This window comes from Epithele typhae, assembly GCF_022376455.1.
Source record: "Epithele typhae strain CBS 203.58 chromosome Unknown BXZ73scaffold_35, whole genome shotgun sequence".
Lineage (NCBI taxonomy): Eukaryota > Fungi > Basidiomycota > Agaricomycetes > Polyporales > Epitheliaceae > Epithele > Epithele typhae.
The window spans coordinates 24,226-40,449 of record NW_025954226.1 but is presented as its reverse complement, the minus strand read 5'-3'; the positions used below and the strand labels follow the sequence as shown (position 1 = coordinate 40,449).

The following is a 16,224-nucleotide window of genomic DNA, read 5'->3' as shown; positions in this document are numbered from 1 at the left end:
CCGACGAGAGCATTTAAAGAGCCGTGCTGCTACATGCGTCCGCGCTCCCCGCGTTCACGCGAGACGCGGCCGCGATGTCCTTCTCAAGCGGCACTCGCGATTAGGTGTGGCGCGCAGACGCCTATCCTGCCCCCGACGAGGAACTCTTGGGCGGCCACCCCGACCTGCCCCGAGATTCCCTTCTCGATGGTCCGCCTTCGGACCACCCTCTTCCTCCACCGTATTGTCGGAAAGATAGAAATGAGGCCTTGAGGATGAGCGCCCGGCGACACCTTACGTCATCCCACGTGATAGGTTGGGTGAGATTCTTCGAGACATTGCTTTTGGCTCTTGCCCTCATCTTCTCGTTGCTCAAGCTACCTCGACATACCTCGCAGCCGCACTGCACCCTAGGAAGCTGTGCCAGGGACGGAGACGGAATCGCGAGCTCGTTCGAAGATGGAAGAACGACGAGCGTGCAGCGGCGCCGGGGAGAACACCCGCTTGGAGACCGCTCTCCATCGCGGGACACCTTATCCCCGCATTACCGTCGTGCGTTCCCTCACCAAGCGCTGCAAAGGCTTTCATCGGACGCATCCTCCCACATGTCCAGGCCATGTCCGCTTCGCTCCGCCCTTCGCGCCTCGCGCCTCGACTGGAGCGCTCCAAGAAGCAGGTCTCCTTGACGGATGCGCGGCGGAACGGCCTCGTGCGCCTGCACCTGCGATTGGCCTGCGCGCGACTTCCTCCGTGCGTCCGGCGCGCCCGGAGCTTGGGCGAACGACCGGCCTCGGGCGCGCCTCCGTATATGATGGCTGCGTCCCCGCCTGCCCCAGCGGCCCCGCGTCCCCCTCCCCCACACCTCTCCCGCGGTTCCGCACAGGTCCTGCTCTCCTCGCTCGCCCTGGACGGCGCGGATGCGGTCATCGGTGCAGGATGCCGTCAACTCGCGCGACTTGAGCTACAGCGAGGTGGCCTGCGTCGCGATCCTGACCTGGGACGTGCTGATTATGTTCTCCGAGGAGGTGCGTCTATCTGCTGTTTTGCATACTGCCACAGATGTGCTTACCGCAGTGCGTACAGGTGGAGCACATCTGGAGGTGAGCAGTGCCTCAGTATCTCGTTCCGCGATCTCATGTCGGAATACCGCTGGCGCTAGGCGGACATGGGCGCCTGGAAAGGTCTTGTACCTCATCGCGCGATACCTCCCTTGGCTGGTTCAACTGTGAGCATCTCGTCCTTCTCTTCTTCCTTGCGCATGGGTCTCATTTCCATGCGCGTTTCTTCAGCGCACTCCTCGCCATCAACGTTAACGGCACCACCGGACTTTTCTTCACGCCCGCCCAATGCGGCCAGTGGCAGATCGTCCAGGGCGTCCTCCTCCAGCTCATCGTCACCACCGTCGATGTCATTCTTATCACACGCGGTGTGTCCCATCTCTCACCCCCAGATATCGAAAGTACTGAATCCACCCTTCTGCAGTCTTGGCGCTATACAACAGGAACCGCATTTTGGTTTACTCGCTCGGCGCGCTCTTCTTGGCCGAGCTCGCGTCGCTCTGCTACATCCTCGCAGTAGTGACCCCACGGCTAACATACAACGATGAGTGCTACGTCACCTCTAGTCCTCCCATCTTCCAGTACTTCTGGTACGCTCCGTCGTTCGCCGTTCGTCCCTGCAGCCACGTTCTGACGTCTACGCCAGGATCATCTCGCTTGCGTTCGAGACCGTCCTCTTCGTGCTCACGATCGGAAAGTTCATCGACGCCGTCCGCCAAGGCTGGGGCAAAGGCCCCGTCATGCAACAGTTCGTCGCCGACGGGACGTGGGCGTACACCCTCATCTTCGTCGTCATGCTCATCAACATGATGCTCTACAAGCTCGTCCGCTCTACCCTCACCGGCATATGCTACACGTGCGCTCCCTCCTCTCTGACGCGCGACCGCCATCGATCTCACCCCACGTCCGCAGATGGCTTCTCGTTGTCCTCTCCTTCGCTGTGAGTCTCTTCCTCCCTTCCCCCTCCCCTTACGTCGTCTTCGCGTTGAGACGAGCTGACCGCGCCCGCGCCCTCCAGGGATCGCGCCTCATCCTCAACCCCCGCCGCGCGTCGACGATCCACTCCTCCTCGGGCGACATCACCCGCAGCCAGCTCGACATCGAGCTCTCGCGCCTCTCGCGCCTCTCCGCGCCACCCCGGCCGCGCCGCTCGCACGGCATAGCCGTCACGATCGAGCGCACGACGACGACGGACAACTTGGAGGCGCACATCAGCCTCGACTGCGTTCCAGGTGAGCGTTCGTCGCCCACGCCCACGCGCGAGAGAGAGTGTGTGTGTGAGGAAGAGGAAGAGGATGCTGACGCGGACGCTTCGCAGACTCTCCGTGGAGCGCGACGAAGGGCGGGGAGAGCGACGTCGGTGCGTCTCCGAGCTCGTTCACGTCGCACGAGCGCGAGCGGATGGGGTTCGGGGTGTAGGAAGTCGCGGGTTTTGTATCAGGAAGGACTTGTACTACATAGATGTATGAATTACGTTTCCCCGGTCGGTGGTGCGCGTCGAAATGGCACGTCCGCGCGTCTGGAGGTCGCAGATCGAGCGGGAGTCTTTGAGGCGGCGTACGCCTTCGGCGTGCTGCTGGGAGACTGGACAGGCAGAGGTCGATCAGCCGACACGCCAGACCGCGCGCTCACGAAGTCGGAGCACTTACGAGTCTAAGATCTTCACCTTCCTGCTCTTTTCCGCCATGGGGAAGAAGCAAAGATGTACTTTGACTGAAAGAGGAAAACGCTCAAAATTCGGCTCTCCGAGGTCTTGGCACTGTGGACGAGAGGAAAGCGCACGAGCTTCCTGTGGCCGACCGCAGCTCGGGCGGCACTAGTAGTAGTCCTTGCGCACCATGTACGAGCATGTACGAGGGCTCGACGCGGCGAAGCGCGGAAGACTCGGCCCACTCTCGCATTTCGTCAACGCGCAGACGCAGATGGCGGTGTCGCACGCCCCACATCCTTCGTCTGCGCCTTGGTCGCTGCCCGCGCTTGTTCGCGATCGCTGTCCGCGCCCGTCCTACACCCCGATCCACTCGTCGAGCAAGAGCGGGAGTTACTCCGCGCGCTGCCCCGTCACGCGCGCGTACGTCGCCGCGAGCTCCGCCCAGCCGAAGGGGCGGACGCAACCTCGAGGTCGCGCCCCGAGCGGTGGCCCAAAGCGTAGCGCGCAAAGAAGCCGAGGTCTTGGAGCGCGACCATGGGCGCGGTGAACACGGCCGTACCGTCCGGGCACTGGCCGAGCGGACCACACATCCACTGCGTGGACAGGGGTTGGTTTCAACATGGGGCTGGGTGATGTGTAGGGAAGGACTCACGAAGAGGAGTATCTCCATGTACGGTCCCGGTGGTTTGGTCTATGAGGTGGATCGACTGGGATTTCGAAGGTCGCGCGCGGGAGAGCGCGAGTGCTGGATGCGCTCGAAGGACCAGCGGTGGACGAGGGCATGCTTGGACGAACGGGACGCGGCGGCCGTCGCTTCGAATCGCGTCGCATCCGCGCGTGCCTCGTGGAAGACCGCGGCCGGACGTTTGTGGTACCCGCCCTTGTGCACGCAACGCCGAGGACGGTGCGCAGCCCGCTGGGCGACACGGCCGTGTCGAGGAGTTCGGGGCGCGTTCCGCCAGTGAGCGAGACCGACGCGCGCACATCTTGGGCTGGATGACAGGGTCTCCGTCGTCCGCAGGCCTCCGCTTTCCGTCACGTTCGTGCCGTACGACGTTGCGTCCGGTGTGTGCGGAGAGCGACGGGTTGTCTTCAGCGAACTGGATACCCGTATATGGTGTTGAGACGGCTGGCATGGTGGCGAGATTCGGGCAAGGTGGTTGAACGAGTGGCATCCTGAATCCCGGCTGCTTTGACACGTGTCGGAGTGGCGTCGCGGGGCAAATGGGCTACGGCGGGGAAGAAAACACGACGCTTGGTGACTTGCGTAGCCTTGCAGCCGGAGTAGGACTCGGTACCGATCCAGGGGTCCCATCCGGTGTTGACGATGCCGGGCATATTGTAAGCGTATGAATCATGGTCGACCTCTTGTTGTATTAGCGTTAGAGATGCGCACTATGCGAAGGATGCTTGATTGCAGTAAGCGAGTTCTCCTGCAAAACATCGTCAGCACGCGCCAGCATGTCTCCAGAAGCGACGAAGGAGGACACACTTTTCCGTAGCCTGCCTGGATGAGATGATGGCGTACAAGGGTGTGCTACACGTAGATCTGGGGATTGGATCTGTGGTATGCGTGGCCCTAGGATTGCGATCCGCGACCTGCTTCTTCCATCTGAACGCCGGAACCAGGGTGAACGTCCTGCGCAGACGGACGGGATAGTACTGCGCACCAGGAAGAGTCACGGAATGCCGTTCCAGATTCGTCGGAATGCGCTCGAAAGCAGGCATGTTCAAGGCGGCGAACATCGTTTGACGCCCCGAACGCGACCTTCGTCACCCGATGAGCAGAGATCACCAGCGAGCCTGCTAGGTAGATCCGTGCGACCGTCGGTCTGGGAGCTGCGTCAGAGGTTGGAGGACGATGGATGAAGTGGGCTACGTACAACCAAGAGTCTTCTGCTCTAGACACCACGCTTAAAGACGGCACCCACGCTCATCCATATAGATCTGTGCTGAGAGTAGAACAAGCTAGGATGTTCCGACTAAGGACTCGTAAAAATAGGGTCCGGCGCGCGCACCAGCGGCGTTTGCTCGCTAAAAAGTCGCTCCATCGTAGTGAGTTCTTCCAGAAAGAGAGCACGAAAGGATGCCCGCGCGGGGTGAGCCTGCGGACATCATAAGAAGCTTCAAGAAGCAAGTAGAAAGGGTACGGAATGACGAACGAGATGTTCATCGGGAAACGCGTGTATTGCGAGAAAATGGGTGCTACAAGTCTAGCACATACCGGCAGCGCGTGTCCTCCCAATGCACCAAACTCCTGCTCTACGTTTCCCATCGGAAGACCTCCTTTTTAGTCGTCTAGGTTAATGGGAGAGAGCGGTAGGCGGGAACGAGACGCCGTGGCGGGCGGGTGGAGGAGCGGCGACTTGATGAGGCGTTCCGGCGGAGTGAAGGCCGGAATCGGTTGACGACGAAGAGGGGATGTTGACTACGGGCTCGAAGGAAAGTGGGAGATAGGCCTGGGGGAGGAGCTGAAGAACATGAAGGATGTCGAGAGGCGGCAGCGGTGGTGATGGTGGTGGTGGGAGAACAAGACGCGCCGGAGTCCTGCGTCTCGGAGTCGCTGATGGCTGTGCGAAGTTTTTGACGCAAACCCTCGCGCTCGTGCAGCTTACGATCCCCCTATGTCCTATACACGACCTTGACAGCAAGAAACGGGCGTGCAGGAGGCGAGGGAATACTAGTGGTGAGTTTCGAGGACACAAAATGCTTCTGGCGCTAACTGCTTGCCTCGTCTGCATTCGCATGGACAGTGCAGTCGTTGAAGTCCCGGAGCGCATGTATGCGCCTTCTGCGACGAGGATGCTTTGATGTGAAAGGCGGTCTGCCTATAGCCAGCACTAGAGGCCAAGGAAGCACACGTGTGTGCTATTTGGGTTGTAAGTCAATGCGCTACACATTGTAGGACTTGGCTCGTACTGATATCCATACCTCCGTATAACGGGCCTATCCACTGATACGCACGCGCTGTCGCCGTACGGCGCAGACGCACGAACACAACACCTTCGACCAGGCTAACGCTCGCGCGATCATCTTCGCGTTCGTCCTTGTCTTCGTGCATCTCGTTGAGAACGCACCGCGGCACCTTCGGTGTGCTCTCGCGGTCTACACTGCGCGTACGCGATCACCACCGCCCACGGCGCGACGTCCTCTCCCTCTCGCGATTGCACTCGTGGACGTCCTAGTACGTTCTCTTATCGCTTCATGATACATTTTCTTTATACCACACGTTCCCACATCTCTTCGTCTCCTCTTCATTTCTCTGTCTTGTCCCCCTTCCGTCCATCTCCACGCTCTCTATCACCTCTTCTGCGGTGTCTCCTGTGTCGAAGATTCACATTTTGCTTCAGATCTGTACGTTCTTGTTTACTGTCTTCGGTACAGTCTCTTCTTTTAGATACATCCTCACGCTACGCGCTGTATGTATTAGGGTCATAGTTCACCTCCCGGCTATTCTCGCGTGTATGGTGTGTTCATCCACCTTCGCCTCGACTTCCTCTCGCCACACCTCGACTTCGCACACGCCAACGCCCACCTCCTCGCATCCTTTATCATATCGCCAGCGCCCGTATGCGCGAGCTCGTCTTCCCCGTGTCTGTTCCTCCGTCCTTGTCCACTTCGCGCGCCACGCATTCGCTCGCTCCACCTCTCTTCATGTTTGCCCTCCACGCGTCGCGTCGCGTCTTGCTTCTTGCTTCACCTCACTCGACCTCCCGAGCTTCGCGCTTACGCTCTCTTGCTCTCTCGCCCTCACCCCTGTCGACACCCCAGAGTTGGAGTCACATCAGCACGTAAGAGCATCGTCACGACCGTTCCATGCGCGATGCTACCGTCGGTTGGCTCTGTAAAAAATGAACGAACGACGCGCAGTTATATTCTCAATGGGTCGTGCTCTACATCTCGTCCCACCAAACCTGAAGCTATACAGCAATCAAAACCACACTACTTCCACCCTCACTTGCAGCGTTTCTCTACCCAACGGACTAGGGGAGAACGATAACACAACTCTCCAAAGCCCACTCCGCGCTCGGCGCTGCACTGGCCATGGCCCGTCCATGTCGATATGATCCGTCTCGCACGAATGCGCATCCGAGGCGGCGGAGGTTGCTTCATGGGCCCGGCGCTGGTAAACACGAAGGATGCAGAAGTGTTGTCGGCGCGGTACGTCTGGACCTGGCGTATTCGTCGCAGTCTGAGATGACAGCGAGGTTAGCCTAGATGAGCGCAGGTGGTTGTCGATGGGGGACTCGCCGTGAGAGCATGTCCCAAGAACGACAGTTAACGTTAGAGACGCGCCGATTGTGAAAAAAAGGGAGACGTTTTCGGTTGAAGAAGGCGACGGCAGCGTGCTTGCTTCGCGGTCGAAGATGAACTGGCCCCCGAACTCGAGGAAGTCGCGAAAGGCAAGGTGAAAGGGGGAGCTGGTAGTGGTGGCTTCGCAGAAGCGCCTCAGCGACTCCATCCCTGCGATTTCGCCCTCGGAGAGGTCACCTGTGTACGGCGGGAGGGCTACAACGCGCAGGTCTGTCATCGTCCAGCCATGTGAGCCGATGGTCGTGCTTGGTTTCGTTATACACACAACAGGATGCATCGCGGGCTGGTAGAGCTGAGCGGCGCCATCGTTGGACCTCCCGTCGTCCACCCTTTGAAGCAAGAGGAAGACGGGCCCGTCGGGATCTCTGCAGAACAAGTCGACGAGGAGGGATCCATTTGTATCATCCAGAGGCAGAACGGCCGCGCGGAGCTCGATCCCACCTGGCGACGTGGAGAACGTGGGAGCGCTGAGAGCTGCAGTTGCGCTTGCAGTCGAATAGTGCTAAAATGGTCGTCAATGTAGCACAGTGTAGAATGATATCTATATCAGCGTACCTCATTTTGTCCTGTCTGAGATCGTGCACTTGGGTCGTAGAACACAGAACGAAGGGTGGCCGAAGGCCGAAGGGGGAGAAGATGACGACGGTTTTGGCTTTGGGGATTTCCCTGGAGGTACGATTTGAGGCGATCCAAGTTGTGCACATATTGTCCTTCCCCCAAGAGAAAAATCGAAGGATCCCGCGATGTCTTCGAGATCTCCATGAGGAGCCGGCAGAATGCGTGCCGCCCTTCGCCGTACAGCGTCGGCATGTTCACCCCGAAAAGCCCGAAGAGGCTGTAGGCGGCGTCTTCCGGCCTCGTGGTGTCCCGACGTGCCGCCCAGGAGATGCGCGTCGCGATGCTCGCGTCGGTAAACGGGCTCTCGAAGCGGAGGACCGCCGCGGAGATCTGGGTTGCTTCTTCTAGGCGATCGGCGAGCTCGTACTTGGTGCCTAGACATACCCACTCCTCGGAATAGAACACGAGCATGCGGGACGCGATCAGCTCTTGGAGAGTCCAGCCCCGCCAGTGCCAGCGGCTTTTCTTGAAGGCGACCCACATCTTGTCTGAATTGGCAGTGTCTGAGTATTTAACGTCGCTGAGGTAGACGCAGCAGATGTTGGAGAGGGCGTAGTACCGGAACATGGAATTGATGCCTTCCGAGAGCTCGGAACTGCTCTCCTTGTTGATACAACATGTGTCGACCCAAGCGTACTTGTACCCGTGCTGTTCGGCGAGCTTAAGGAATGATTGAACTTTCGGAGTGAGGTGATCGCGCGGATTGAACCATGGTGGTGACGACCGGCGTGGCTCAGCAAGTCCTTGGACCGGTGCAGTAGTAGGGGGAAGGGGACTTGTGTCTGAATCTGTCGAGTGATCTTCGGTCTCGTATGTCAGTGTCGAGGAGGGAAGACTAGTTTTTATTACACTGACCGCCAGGCACGAATTCAGTACCGGATGACCGCCTATCTCCACGATTCCCTTCGGCGCGATCGCGGACGATGGGAGAGGACTTGGTATGGCAAGGAGGGGTCAACCTGAGAGTCTGCATGATCCGGGATTCCACTCGATGGAGAGCATCTTCGCGAGCTGCAGATTCCTTTGACACTGCCTCGGAGATGTGAGAGAGCCGCTCGTTTATGAGAGCCGCCGCTTCTTCAGAGACTGCCTTGGAGATGAGAGATCGGAGCTCAGCTCGGGGCAAGGGACGCTGTTCCTCCGGGGAGAAGGGGCTGTTTGAGTCTTCGTTCAACTTTTGAACCTTTTGAAACGTCTCTTCTTCTCTTCCCCAGGTGTGCGACAGGATAGCGTAGCCTCCACGAACGTCTTCGGGTTGGGGAAAGAAGACGAGGTTCGCGCGCGCGGTGCCCAGGAGCCACATCGCTTCTATCACGAATATTAGCACGAGCGTGTCACGCAAGGGTAAGCACTAATACCGGGCGCGAGTTGAGGTGCACGATTCGCGGGAGGAGTACAGACACCTGGGGAGCATGAGCAAATGCGGTACACATCATCGGAAGAGCGCACGTACGATGAGGGTATCCGCGACAGTGGGTCGGTTTTGCGGCAGTCACCCTGATATCACAACGGGTGTCGATGGCTGGGAGGAGACGCAAGGTAGATGGGAGGAGACGTCGGATATCGGGCTGAGGGTGAGGCGGAAGAGGCCAAGCTGCTGCGAGGGCGACCCCAGTCTCGTACGCCCACCGCACGGTGCACCATGCGGAATACGCACGCGATAGCGTTGGAGCGCCTCCGATACTTCTCCTGAGAAACGAATGCGGAGATGACGTCCTTCCCTGCCACTTGGAACGTGTCAAACTCTGATAGGTATCGTGCGTGTTCGCCATTTGGCAGAGCGGCACATGATGTGGTCCGATACCAAGATGTTCGAGGATGCTTGGATCGCAGGAGGAGACTTCGGCAACTGTGAGTGTCTCAGCCGCGCTCGTTATCAATGACCTAGTGTACAGTGTGTGCGAATCGGCACTGTATGCGAGCTCCCAGGTGCGAAGCCGGGATCGGATGGCAGCTCAACGCCGTCTCCAGGAAGGACATGGGCGATGCTCTAGATCTCTCCGCCCACACAGCCTCGGACGACCATCGGTTTGAGCGGAGATGAACACCCCTGAGATAAATGGGTCGGAAGTTGCGCATCCCTAAGCATCATGAAGCGGCAGTCGCCAAGCCGGAGAACAACGCCGCTAGAGTGAGGAGCAGAACGAAGCCGGGGTCTTGGACATCCCTGGAGAGGCTGGCCATGAGTCGGTGTGTTGGAATATCGAGCACGAGTTCGAGCCTGGCTCCTCGTGCTGCTCGTCGAGCGAGCAAGCTCTGGATGCGGATATTGTCGGCCCGGAATATGCCGAGAATCGCCGGGCTCAGCAAGCGCGTGATCAGAACGTCTTTGCTCTCGTCGCTCGCCGCCTGTCACGATCGCGCGCATCTCCGCTCTCGACGGCCCACTCGACCGCAGTCCTCGCCAAAGCGCATACAGCCAGCGACAACGGCCCTAGTCGTCTTGCACTCCACGCCGCTGCTCGTCCTCAACGCCTACGTCTTCCCTCCGTCTTCTCTCCCGCGCTCGATCCCGCTGTCGAGTCCGCCGCGCCCTTGCTATATCTGCCTTCGCGCTCTCCATGCCTGCGCCGCCGCTCACGTCCTGCCGCCCGTCCTCTGCCCGCCCTCTGCCCGCCCTCCATGCCGCCCCATGCCCGGGTCCAGGGGTGCACAGACCGACCCGTTCCTCGGTGCTCCCTCTTCGAACCACGTCCCGTCTCTGTCGACTAGTCCGCTCTCTCACCCCCGTCCGTTTCCAACCGCTTTCTCTGTTCACATATCCCACACACGCCAACCAGCCGTCCGTGATGCCAGCCCACTGGCCTCCGACGCGAGCCCGACCCGGCCCCCGACGGCCACCAACACGCTACCGAGCATTAGACACACTGTACGCGCACGTATCTCATCTCGAACAAAGACCAGTTGCTCTACTAGCAGGCCGCGCGCCCGCGCCCGCGCGTTTTCCGCCAGCGGTCCCCATTTGCCACGCCATCGCGCGAGCCTGAATCAGTGCGCTTTCCACCCGCAATCCGCGCTGGCCCACATACCAGGTTTCAAACGTCGCGCGACGAGCCGTGCACGATCCCCGCCAGCACCCTCCATTCGTCCTCCTCCACACTCCGGGAGACGCCCTTGTCAACGGTAATCCGCACATCGGCAGTGTGCAGAGGAGCGCGCGAGCGCATTGGCGACGCGCAGAACAAGGCCATAGCTCCCCGCGGTACCGGATCGGAGCTCAAGCGGCGCGTCTTCCGTGACGTCTACTCTTCGCGCAAAGGTAAGTACAGCTCTAGTGTCTCTTTCGACGTCCATCTCAACCCGCGTACTCATCCATTCACGTACCAGACCAAGAACGCATGGAGACCGGCTGGATGCAGGCCCGGCCGGTTACTTCCTGCGGGAATGAAAGCGTGCAATCCCTCATCTCATCGTCTCACGGACTCCACCGCTCGCCCGCTCGCCCGCCCCCGACCGCCGTCGTGCGCGCGCGCGCACGTCGCAATCGAACGCCGTTTTCGACAGGGCGCATACAGCCAGCAACTCGCGACGCTGTCCGTCATCTTGCCCTCAAGCCGCCGTGCTCTGTCTGCAAACACGCACGCCGTGCTCTGTCCACTCACCTCGCCTTCGACGCCGCATCCTCGCGCTCTCGTTCAAGTTTGCCCACTCGTCTCCTGCCTGCGCTCTCCTCAACGAAGCCTATCTCATCCCTTCTCGCCGTCCCCCACCTGTTTCTGCGAATTCAGTCCGCGCTCTTACCCTCCAACACCATTTCCAACCGTTTCGAGGTGAGCGCTGCACCCGGCACTAGAGATCTTTGTTGAACCTGCCCTGCCACAGCTCCCACACAAGCCTGCGGCGCTCGCCAGACTCGGTCTCCAACACGGTACCAGGCATTGAACGGACGCTGTACACAAGCGTCTCGTCTGGAAGACAGACCAGTTGCTCTGCTGGTCCGGCTCTCCTTCTCCGCGACACCTTCCCATCCGCCACGTCATCGCCTCGGTGCGCATGCATCCCCGGATCTGTGCGAACCTATATCCAGACCACGTACCAGCTCTCGAGCCTCGCGTCGACAAGCCGTGCACCATCCCAGCCAGCACGTTCCATCCGTCCTCCAACATTCTGGGAGACGACCAACATCCGGATGCGCCGATCCTGCTTCCAGAGCTACCGGAGCCCCGCGTGAACGCGCCCTGATTCGTGGTCAGTACGACCCCGGTCGTCTTCTTCACGGGCTTCGCGTACTCAAACACATGCACGTTTCTTCGGCGCACTTCTTGCCATCAACGTTAACGGCACCACCGGACTCTTCTTCACGCCCGCCCAATGCGGCCAGTGGCAGATCGTCCAAGGCGTCCTCCTCCAGCTCATCGTCACCACCGTCGATTTCATTCTTATCACACGCAATGTGTCCCACCCCTCACCCCCCGACATCGAGAGCACTGAATCTGCCCTTCCGCTCCCTTGTCACTCTTTGACAGGCCCACACTGTGTCTCTCGGCGCGCTCTTCTTGGCCGAGCTCGTATCGCTCTGCTACATCCTCGCAGTAGTGACCCCACGGCTAACATACAACGACGCATGCTATGTCACCTCCAGCCCGCCCATCTTCCAGTACTTTTGGTACGCTCCGTCGTTCGCCGTTCGTCCCAGCCTCGCTCTGATGCCTGCCGCAGGGTCATCTCGCTCCCGTTCGAGACCGTCCTCTTCATGCTCACCATCGGAAAGTTCATCGACACCATCCGCCAAGGCTGGGGCAAAGGCCCCGTCATGCAGCTGTTCGTCGCCGACGATCTTCATCGTTATGCTCGTCAACATGATGCTCTACAAGATCGCCCGCTCCACACTCACGGGCATATGCTACACGTGCGCTCCCTCCTCTCTGACGCGCGACCGCCGTCGATCTCACCCCACATCCACAGATGTCGTCCTCTCCTTTGCTGTGAGCCCTTCTCCTCCCCCTAGGTCGTCGTAGCGCAACGAGCTGACTACGCCTGCACCTTCTAGGGATCGCGCCTCATCCTCAACCCCTGCCGCGCGCCGACGATCCATTCCTCCCGGGCGACATCACCCGCAGCCAGCTCGACATCGAGCTCTCGCGCCTCTCGCGCTTCTCCGCGCTGCCTGCGCGTGCCCCGCGGCACCGCGCGCACGGCATCGCCGTCACGATCGAGCGCACGACGACGACGGACAACTTGGAGGCGCACATCAACCTCGACTGCGTTCCAGGTGAGCGTTCGTCACGCGCGCGAGTGTGTATGAGAGAGAGAGGAAGGGGACGCTGACACGGACGCTCCGCAGACTCTCCGTGAAGCGCGACGAAGGACGGGGAGGGCGACGGCGGTGCGTCTCAGAGCTCGTTCGTGTGGCACGAGCGCGAGCGGATGGGGTTCGGAGTGTAGGAAGTTGCATTTTTTGTATTAGGAGGACCTGTACTACGAATTGGGTTTCCTCGGTCGGTGGTGCGCGTCGAAATGGCACGTCCGTGCGTCCGCACGTCTGGAGGTCGCAGATTGAGCGGTAGTCTTTGAGGCGGTGTACGCCTTCGGCGTGCTGCTGGGAGACTGGGCGGGCAGAGGTCGATCAGCCAACACGCCAGACCGCGGGCGTACGAAGTCGGAGCACTTACGAGTCTGAGATCTTCACCTTCCTGCTCTTTTCCGCCATGGGGAAGAAACAAAGATGTACTTTGACTGAAAGAGCAAAACGCGCTCGGTCCGGCTCTTCGAGGTCTTGGCACTGAGGACGCTCGCGGAGCCGGTCGGCGGACGCTCCTGCTCGCGCATGAGGGGAAAAGCGCACGAGTCCGACCGCGGCTCGGGCGGCAAAGCGCGGAAGACTTGGACCGGTTCGACGAGTCGGTCGATTTGGGATCATTTGTCGGATCGAGCGTGCGCCTGCAGTCCCCGCCCTCGCATTTCGTCAACGCGAAGACACGGATGGCTGTGTCGCCCGCCCCGCGTCCTTCTCCTGCGCCTTGGTCGCCGGTGGTTTGGTTTGCGGGGATAATCGATTGGGGTTTCGTAGCTCGCGCGCGGGAGAGCGCGAGTGCTGAATGTGCCCGAAGGACAAGCGGGGGCGAGGGCGGGGGCGGGGGCGGATGGCTGCGCGGGAATGCTTGAACGGACGGGACGCGGTGGCCGTCGCTTCGAATCCACGCGTGTCTCGTGGAAGACGGCGCTTGTGGTACCCGTCTTCAAACACGGTACGCAGCCCGCGGGGTAACACGGCCGCGTCGGGGAGTTTCACGGCTGGGTCGACTGGGGCGGCTGGCAAGGTGATTGAGGCACGGAGGAGACGTGCGCGAAAGTCGTGCACGAACTCGCTCACGTGCCGTCGAGAGGAGGGAGGGGGGCGCGTTCCACCAGTGAGCGCGACCGACGCGCGCACATCGAGTCGGGTGTGTACGGAGAGGGGCGGGTGTCTTCATCGAGCTGGAGACCCGAATAAGGTGTTGGGACGACTGGCATGGTGGGCGGGGTGCGGGCAAGGTAGTTACGAGTGACAGACTGAATCCCGGATGAAAGCGCTTTGGCGTGTCGGAGTGGTGTCGCGGAGAGAATGGGCTACCGAGGGGAAGAAAACACGACGCTTGATTACTTGCGTGACCTTGCAGGCGGAGTAGTATGCGTACGAATCATGGTCGATCTCTTGTCGGATCAGCGTTGTTTCGCGGGCGCAGATGGGTACTGTGCGCACTGCGCCACGCTGCTCGACTGCCGTATGCGGATGGACGGAGTTCCCCTGCGAAACATTGTTAGCAAGTGTCAGCATGTGTTCAGAAGCAGAGGAAAAAACGCACTTTTCCGTAGTGTGGCTGGATGAGACGACGGCGTACAAGGGCATGCTACACGTAGATCTGGCGATTGGATCTGTGATATGCGTGGCCCTAGGACTGCGATCCGCGAGCCGCTTCTTCCATCTGAACGCCGGAACCAGGATGAACGTCCCGCGCAGACGGACGGGATAGTACTGCGCACCAGGAAGAGTCACGCCGTGCCGTTCCATGTTCGTCGGATTGCCCTCGAAAGCAGGCATGTTCAAGGCGGCGTACACCATTTGACGCCCCGAGCGCGACCGTCGTCACCTAATCAGCAGAGATCACCAGCGAGCCTGCTAGATAGATCCGTGCTACCGTCGGTCTGGGGGCTGCGTCAGAGGTTGGAGGACGATGGATGGAGTGGGCTACATACAACCAAGAGCCTTCTGCTCTAGACACCACGCTTGAAGACAGCACCCACGCTCATCCATAGGGATCCACGCCGAGAGTGAAACGAGCTGGGATGCTCCGACTGAGGACTCGTAAAAACAGGGGCGCGCGCACCAGCGGCATCTGCGCACTCGCGAAGAAGTCGCTCGATAGTAGCGAGTTCTTCCAGAAAGAGAGCACGAAAGGATGCCCGCGCGGGGTGAGCCTGCGGACGTCACGAGAAGCCTCAAGAAGCAAATAGAAAGGGTACGGAATGACGAACGAGAAGATGTTCATCGGGAAACGCGTACATTGCGAGAAAATGTGTGCTACACATGTAACACATACCGGCAGCGCGTGTCCTCCGGGCTCCCACCGCACCAAACTCCTGCCCCACGTTTCCCAGCGGAAGACGTCCGTTTGAGCCGTCTATGTTCATGGGAGAGAGCGGTAGGCGGGGAACGAAACACCGTGGCGGGCGGGTGGAGGAGCGGCGACCTGATGAGGCGTTCCGGTGGAGGGAGGGCCGGAATCGGTTGACGACGAAGAGGGGATGTTGAGTACGGGCTTGAAGGAAAGTGGGAGATGAGCCTAGGAGAGGAGCTGAAGGACATGAAGGACGTCGAGAGGCGGTGGCGGTGGCGGTGGTGGTAGTGGGAGAACAAGACGCGCCGGAGTCCTGCGTCTCGGCGTCGCTGATGGCTGTGCGAAGTTTTTTGACGCACACCCTCGCGCTCGTGCAGCTTACGATCTCCCTATGTCCTGTACACGACTTTGACAGCAAGAACTGGGTGTGCACGCGCTGTCGCCGTACGGCGCAGACGCACGAACACTACACCTTCGACCAGGCTTTGAACGCTCGCGCGATCATCTCCATGTTCGTCCTCGTCTCCGTGCTTCTCGTCTGTTCCGCCTCGCGCACCCTTCGATATCCGCCAGCGGATACCACGGGATAAACGCGTCAGCACAGCGAGTGGAACCGTCAGGGCGCGACGCATGTGAACCAACCACAACGCCTTCTGTGTGCTCTCGCGGTCGGCGCCGCCACTGGCGCTTGCGTGCACGACATACGGCCCGCGATACCCGGACCGTCCCTGGCGACGATTTTCATCTCGCACTGGCTGTCCTTCTCCTCCACGATGTCATCCAGACTGCCACCCTAGCTGTGCGATCTCATCTCATCATCAACGCTGTTCCGCTTCACCCACCCTCCACAACCATGCTCTAGTGACTAGTCTGCCGGCAATGGCCATCCAGACCTCAATCCCCTCCTCAGTGCCTTCCGTAATTTCCCCCAAACTCTTGGTCACCACCCTCCTAAACGGATACCCCTCTCTTGACACACTCCGTCTCAGCGCCGTGGTAGTGGGCTCGTTACGGCGGGACATACTTGACGATCCCCCGGCGGCGGTCTCCGTCATTTCGTCGCCGA

The 16,224-nt window shown here is 60.2% G+C and overlaps 5 protein-coding genes across 5 annotated transcripts; 2 read left to right on the top strand and 3 right to left on the bottom strand.

Moving 5' to 3' along the window:
- Positions 1–896: 896 nt before the first annotated feature.
- Positions 897–2,456, top strand: BXZ73DRAFT_90875 (uncharacterized protein; the record flags this gene model as incomplete). Its single annotated transcript, XM_048025788.1, has 8 exons — positions 897–1,004; positions 1,063–1,079; positions 1,139–1,204; positions 1,269–1,405; positions 1,462–1,627; positions 1,684–1,893; positions 2,028–2,269; positions 2,356–2,456. The coding sequence occupies 8 exons, from the start codon at positions 897–899 to the stop codon at positions 2,454–2,456; spliced, it is 1,047 nt and encodes a 348-aa protein (XP_047876310.1).
- Positions 2,457–3,098: 642 nt separating this feature from the next.
- On the bottom strand, positions 3,099–4,026 carry BXZ73DRAFT_102809 (uncharacterized protein; the record flags this gene model as incomplete). Its single annotated transcript, XM_048015372.1, has 4 exons — positions 3,099–3,281; positions 3,341–3,379; positions 3,741–3,817; positions 3,888–4,026. The coding sequence occupies 4 exons, from the start codon at positions 4,024–4,026 to the stop codon at positions 3,099–3,101; spliced, it is 438 nt and encodes a 145-aa protein (XP_047876309.1).
- Positions 4,027–7,548: 3,522 nt separating this feature from the next.
- BXZ73DRAFT_49354 (heterokaryon incompatibility protein-domain-containing protein) lies at positions 7,549–8,923 on the bottom strand (the record flags this gene model as incomplete). The annotated part of the gene is made up of 2 exons (XM_048020236.1): positions 7,549–8,297; positions 8,752–8,923. 2 exons carry the CDS (start codon positions 8,921–8,923, stop codon positions 7,549–7,551), a joined length of 921 nt encoding a protein of 306 aa, XP_047876308.1.
- A 505-nt stretch (positions 8,924–9,428) lies between these two features.
- BXZ73DRAFT_102807 (uncharacterized protein) lies at positions 9,429–12,915 on the top strand (the record flags this gene model as incomplete). Its single annotated transcript, XM_048015371.1, has 10 exons — positions 9,429–9,471; positions 10,763–10,879; positions 10,948–11,081; positions 11,136–11,390; positions 11,443–11,488; positions 11,814–12,013; positions 12,087–12,226; positions 12,280–12,545; positions 12,611–12,832; positions 12,905–12,915. 10 exons carry the CDS (start codon positions 9,429–9,431, stop codon positions 12,913–12,915), a joined length of 1,434 nt encoding a protein of 477 aa, XP_047876307.1.
- Positions 12,916–14,262: 1,347 nt separating this feature from the next.
- BXZ73DRAFT_102806 (uncharacterized protein) lies at positions 14,263–14,641 on the bottom strand (the record flags this gene model as incomplete). The annotated part of the gene is made up of 2 exons (XM_048015370.1): positions 14,263–14,347; positions 14,406–14,641. The coding sequence occupies 2 exons, from the start codon at positions 14,639–14,641 to the stop codon at positions 14,263–14,265; spliced, it is 321 nt and encodes a 106-aa protein (XP_047876306.1).
- Between the last annotated feature and the right edge of the window lie 1,583 nt (positions 14,642–16,224).